The sequence below is a fragment of the Mastomys coucha genome, unplaced genomic scaffold (assembly GCF_008632895.1).
Source record: "Mastomys coucha isolate ucsf_1 unplaced genomic scaffold, UCSF_Mcou_1 pScaffold6, whole genome shotgun sequence".
NCBI classification, from domain to species: domain Eukaryota; kingdom Metazoa; phylum Chordata; class Mammalia; order Rodentia; family Muridae; genus Mastomys; species Mastomys coucha.
The window spans coordinates 125,889,326-125,895,822 of record NW_022196912.1 but is presented as its reverse complement, the minus strand read 5'-3'; the positions used below and the strand labels follow the sequence as shown (position 1 = coordinate 125,895,822).

At 45.5% G+C, this 6,497-nt stretch overlaps 1 protein-coding gene across 5 annotated transcripts in view; it reads right to left on the bottom strand.

Annotated features, from left to right (window-relative positions):
• Positions 1-1,189: 1,189 nt before the first annotated feature.
• Positions 1,190-6,497, bottom strand: part of Tdrd9 (tudor domain containing 9) — a 101,995-nt gene continuing 96,687 nt past the window's right edge. For all 5 annotated transcript variants that reach the window (XM_031355946.1, XM_031355954.1, XM_031355947.1 and 2 more), the window contains 2 exons: positions 3,279-3,351; positions 1,190-1,872 (listed from right to left, as the gene is read on the bottom strand). In XM_031355946.1, coding sequence (XP_031211806.1) covers positions 1,771-1,872; positions 3,279-3,351 — 175 coding nt within the window. In that variant the 3' untranslated portion in view covers positions 1,190-1,770. The remainder of the gene's footprint in view (positions 1,873-3,278; positions 3,352-6,497) is intronic.

The window sequence follows — 6,497 nt, the reverse complement described above, 5'->3', positions numbered from 1 at the left end:
GCACTCGCTGGGAAGAATATAGGGTGCACTTGGTTCACTCTTTCCTCCCTACCTTGTGGCCTTGCCAGGGACCAATCAGAGCACCTCGGGTAACAGAGAGTCGTGACTTCTCAGCTGCTCCCCAGTGTAAGTCAGGGTATTCTTGATGGATGCCCTTGGGTGCTAGCACTACAGACCTAAGGCAGGGTATTCCTGATGGATGCCCTTGGGTGCTAGCACTGCAGTCCTAAGTCAGGGCATTCCTGACGGATGCCCTTGGGTGCTAGCACTGCAGACCTAAGGCAGGGTGGACCCTGGTTGCTGCAGCTCAGGACAACCTCTGGCCTTGACTTCCATGGCAGGGGCTCCCACCACTGTGAGTCTCTGCTGGCACACTGCAGGTCCCAGAGCTCCATCATCTGTGCTGAGCTCCTGTGCTCCCTTACCTCCACCTCAGCTGTCTGCAGTGCCATTGGCACTGGGCCACACTATCTTGCCACCCTCTGTCACACTGTTTGCAGAGAGTTTTTCCTGGTCCTCCTCACAGTCAAGACACCAGCAGCTCCCACAGTCACCTCTGTGATGTTCATGGTGGCTCGTGTTTGGTTTTCTGTTTTTAGGCTACTAAGCCTGTTCTTGAGCTCTTTCTCGGCCTTTGTGCCTCAGTCTCTGTGCTGTAATGACAGGCATGAAACTCCACCGCTGGTTCTCCACATGTTTTTCTTCTGTCTTAGAGGAAATGGTGATAAGTACTTCTAATGACACTTGCCTCCTCTAAGAGTTTTTAAAGATGTTTGTGATCTCTTCCCCAGCTTTATAAACCAAGATAATTTAGAAGGAAATTCATAACTGTGGTGGTTTGAGTTAGACTGTTTAGTCACAGTGAGTGGTAGTACTTGGGAAAGATTAGGAGGTGTGGCTGTTGTAGGATGCTATCACTGGGGGTGGGCTTTGAGGTTCCAAAATCCAATGCCAGACCCAGTCTTGTCTCTGCTTGAAAATTAGGGTACAGCTCTCAGCTACACCTCCAGCATCAAGCATACCATGTCTGCTGCCATATTCCCCTCTGTGAGAATAGTGGACTGAGCCTCTGAAAGTGTAAGCCAGCCCCAGTAAGTGCTTTCTCCTGTAAGAGCTGCCTTGGCTCTGCAAGTCTCTTCAGAGCAGCAGAATAGTGACTAAGACAATAATCATCTCTGAGCAAAAACCATCACAGCAGAAACAAAGCCTAGGGCCTTTATTGTTTTACCACATATGCTGATTGCCAGGACACATCTCCTCATTTCCAAAACACAGAGCAAGAGGCTTAATTTAACCACAAGTCCTAAATACACAAAACTGAAGTTTTACCAAAACCACATCTTTTCAATGAGGAAAAAAACATCAGAAAATGCCACATGGTTTTTAAGCACACACATATGCTTGCACACATCCACTGGGGGTCCTGTGGTAAGCCAGCGGTCTGGCTCTCCCCACTGACAGGATAGGAATACACACACAGTCTGGAACCTTGTCTCCAGGGACTGACTATTTAGATTTACCCTCATACATTTAAAGAAGAATACAGCTTTTTCCAAAACAAAATCTTCTTTCAGAACAACTTTTTGCAAAGTATTTAATACTTTGATCCTCATTTCTTGAAAAGACTAGACTTTCTGATTTTTCCCACCCAAACAGAAATACCACTCTCTACTCAGAGCAAAGGCAGCAAGATGGAGAAGCCCCTGAGGTGCAGCAGGGACAGGAAGCAGCTGCAGGAAGGCTCAGGAAGGCTGTAGCGACCTCTGCTGGTCAGGGGCTGAGCACCACAGGGGTGTGCAGCTGGTACAGGGACGTGCTCTTCCCTCGGGTGCCCTCCCACTCAGCTTGCTCCATGACCAGCCTCGGATCCACCTAGTCGTGCAGAGAAGAGAAGCAAGTCAGGCTCTGGATGAAACCTGTCTAGACACCAAAACCAGAAAATATGTGCTCCTGGATGGACATGTAAGACAGCCAAGCGTCCTTCCCATTTTACAGAGCTCTTTGCAGATGCTTCTCCACTTTCATAACTCACCCTACACATCTGATCGTCCATTTTAATACACATTGCAGGGTTTTTAAGTTTCATTTGTGTGTGTGTGTGTGTGTGTGTGTGTGTGTGTGTGTGTGTGTGTGTATGCTACAATACATGTGTGAGGTTAGAGGACAACCTGTGACAGATGGATCTCTCCTTTCACCGTGTGGCTCTAAGGTGTCATATCAAGCTAAACCATCTTGCTGTTCAAACATTTCAAACATTTGAAACAACTGATCAAACATTTCAAAACTGATGTTTAATACTGGGGTAAGCATTACTGAGAAATCTCCCACATACGTATACATGTAGGAACAGTGACTTGGGCACTTAGTTAAACCAAGTTTTCTAAAGCACACTAACTCTTCTTTCAGCCACTGTCCATTACTGTGCTCCTGGCCTTGCTCGGCAAGCTCAGGGCTCCATGCAGAAGTCTGTACTGGCAGCTGCTTGGTGATAGCCCTAAACAATCCACAGAGAGAAGCCATTTGTGGGCACAAGGAGGGGCAGGATGTATGGAGATGGAAAAACCCTGGGCTTCAAACAAACATCCTGAGAGGCACAGTGTGAGCAAAGGCCAAGGAAAGCCCTGCCTGGCTGGCTTGAAAGGCATAGCTGGTTCTAGAGCTGAGAACTAGCTCTGCTCCCTGCCCTTCAACAACCCAATAACTAAGTCTCGCAGAGAAATGCTGGGGAGCTGCAGGGACACATCCTGCTGCTCAGCTGAGCTGTGCCCTGGAACCCCATGCTCCAGTGCTGGTCTGCAGTGCCAGAGGATCAGGATCAGGATCAAGAGGCAGGGTCTTTGGGATGACTAGGGCTGGGGGAAGGGAATACTTAGGTTAGTTCCTTTGCAAAAGGGCTTCCTGGTGCTCACAAGCACATCAGTCGCCAGCACAGAGAAGCGGGTCAGAGGCTGTCTCCTGTGCCCTGCTGTAATGGCCTGGCAGACACAGAACATCCAGCCACCAAAACTTAGGCTGGGGTGGGAACAGCAAAGCAGTGTTCAAACATTACCAAGCGCTATCAGGTCTAAAGGCGCTCATACTTGCCTTTCCCCGAGGCCTGCCTCGTCCCAAGGCTACACAGAAGATGCCACTGAGAAATGGCTGTGCGCTGCATGGCTGCCTGCTCTGCCTAGAGAGCCTGCTCCTGTCACCCTTGCTGTCCTGGTCAGAGCCTACATCCACCCAGTCCCTCTCCCTCCTCCGGAAGTGGCTGGTCGTGCAGGCAGCCACCCACGCACCTGGTTCCACTCGTAGGGTTTCTCAGGCCACTGAGGTGTAATCTTCTCTCGGGGTTTCAAACGACAGAACAAGCTGAAATTTAAAAAAGAAAACCAAAGGTTTTGCTGCTGGCTTAATTTACACTATCTTTAAAGAAAAGGCTTTGCTTGGTGGTTCAGGATGGCCTCAGATTTACTGCACAGTCCAGGGTAGCTTCAAACATCTCATCCCCTGCTCCAGTCTCCTAAGCTGAGGAGTAAATTAACATTTATTCATTATCACTCAAAACAGTACGATGTCTTTAAAAATGTGTATTTGCATTTAAAGTCTATAAATATCCCAGAATTAAAACTTTGATAGGTTTATAAAGCATCAAATTTTATATAGTTAGAACATTTAATTTATAGTTCATTTAAAAACAAGGAAATAGAACATAACACATTTTAGAGAGATCATTATAGACATCACCTAAAATATTTTTCAACATGCAACGTAGGAGACGTGCTAGTCAGGAGACAAGAACATATGACTCTGTTCAGAAAAGGGGGAAGGGACAGACACTCAGAGAGCCGACAGTAGTGAGAGGACGCAGGTGACGGGTCAGTACACAGAACTTCAGAGCAACCATGACAGATACGTCACCGAATTACAGCAAACCACACAGGAAGACTTAGACAAAGAAACAATAAAAACTAGGAGATCAAAGAAAAAAATCAGTGAAGTAGCCTTAAAATGCAAAACTATATAAAAATAGAAATTTATGAGGATGAGGTAAAATAACTGAAATGAAATTCCCAGATATTATTTTTAAAAGATAAAATATGATATGAAAGGCACAATCTACAGGATGTGAAGAAAAGCGACCAGCACATCAGAGAGCAGGGCACTGGTTGTATGAAGGGGCCACTGCTCATAGACTCTGAACAAGGCAAGTGTACAGAATAGATGTGTGATGTAGCATCCTCATGAGCAGAAACAGGGCAGAGCCAAGTATTCCCCCTAAACAGGATGTCTACACCACTACCTTCTAAGACTCAAAACATCCTGGAAGAGGAAACAGAAAGAATGTATCTGGGGGAAGTCTTCAGGGCCCACCACGGCTCTTCCAATGTGATCTCACAGCAGGGGCAGCTGCCTGCACAAGTCAATCAGGATCTTGGAGGGACATGTCCACCCCTCTGGGGCAGTTACACAAATGGCCCTGGTTGGAATCGGTGGGCCACCATACAGAGAGGCTGAGTATGGGCGAGGGGCTGACAGGAGAGGGAGGGACATGACTGCAGTGGTATGGGGGGGGGTGAAAGCAAATAAAATATATAGACATTTGTAAAATTATCAAACAAGAAATTTGATAGATTAAAAGATGTCAGTACGTTTTTCAAAGCAAATAGGTTACAGGTAGAACAGACCATGCAACTATCAACCCAGGGGAGCAAGAGTTATTATGCCAGCAACAGACAAAAAGAGACCTTAAAACACTACTACTGCTGGAGACAAGAAGAGATACTTCATAACGACGATGGTGATGTTGCATGTAGGAAATCCTGAAAACCCAGTAAAACTAACTAGTCATGTTAACATCCATATGTAATCTTTTTCTAGAAATGAACAAATCAAAACCAAAACAATTTTTTCACAGTGTCACCAAGGGACTAGCACACTCAAAAATAATTATGCAAAAGCCTTGGGTCTGCACACTAACAACTAAAGCAGTACACAGAGGCATGAGAGGGGGCTGGGAAGACGCCTCGTGGATAAACACTTGCTATGCAAGCATGTAAACGGGGTGAACTCCTCGGGGATCACGTGAGCTGGATCACGTGAGCTGGATTTAATGAGCCACATCTGCAATCCAGCTCACCTACAAAGGGCAAGGAAGCCTGGCAGGTGCAGGGTCAGCAAGAGAGTCTGCCTCAGAAGGGAAGGTAAGTGTCAACCCAAGGCTGGACTCTGATACCACAACTCGAGAACACACACACACACACACACACCACAACACACGTACATGAACACTTGCATGTGAACACACACACAACAGAGAAATGAAAGACCATCCAACAGTCTCACTTTATCATTAAGATGACAAATTTCCCCTAATTCACCACACGCTGTCCCATCCCACCGAGGCTTTCTGTGCAAACTGACCGACCACTGATGTTGACGTGGACACGGGAAGCAAAGGATCCAAACAATAACCACAGCCAAAGAGTCTACAGCAGGAGGACAATGCTGCCCTGCTAAAGAGTCTACAGCAGGAGGACAATGCTGCCCTGTTCCAGACTTACCAGGTAGACACAGTAAGCAAGACAGTGAGACTCATGCCCACAGAATGATAAAAAAATTACTGAGTCAACTAATCCCAGCATGTGGGAAGATGAGGCAGAAATTAAGAGTTCAACATCACACCAGCATATACAGTGAGACCCTGACTCAAAAAACACAAATATAGTGCATTAACTCAAACACAAATACAGTGCATTAACTGAAACACAAAACAAACAAACAGCCAACAGAGGCCTCAGACAAAAAGCAATAGATAAAGTCTCAAAATTACAAGAAAATTGAGAGACCCTGCATCCTATAAGACCACCACAGATTAAAACTGGATTTCAACAACAAAAACAACAGAAAGCTCCAAACTTATGGAAACTGAACAACTCTCTACACAAAAAATGGGTCAAGACAGAAATTAAGAAAGATATTAAAGACTGTCTAGAATTGAATGAAAATGAATACACAACATACCCAAGCTTGTGGGCACTGTGAAGGCAGTTCCTAGAGGCAAGTTCATAGCTAAGTGCCTACATTAAGAAAACAAAACAAAACAAAACAAAAAACAAAAAAACAAACAAACAAAAAAAAACAAAGAGAAAGCTGGGCATGGTGTGCATGCCCTTTAACCCCAGCACTCAGGAGGCAGAGGCAGGTGGATCTCTGTGAGTTCAAGGACAGCCTGGTCTACAGAGTGAGTTGTAGGTCAGCCAGGGCTACACAGAGAAACCCTGTCTCGAATAGACAAAACAACAAAACAACTGAAGTGGTCTTATACTAGCAACTTAACTAGTATAAGCTGAAAGCTCTAGAACAACAACAAAATCACAACTGAAAGAAATAGAAATGATCAAACTCAGGACTGAGATCAGTAAACTAGAAACAACAACAAAAACCAATACAATCAATCAATGGAACATTGAGTTGGCTCTTTGAAAAAGAATCATGAAAATTAATATCCCCATCCC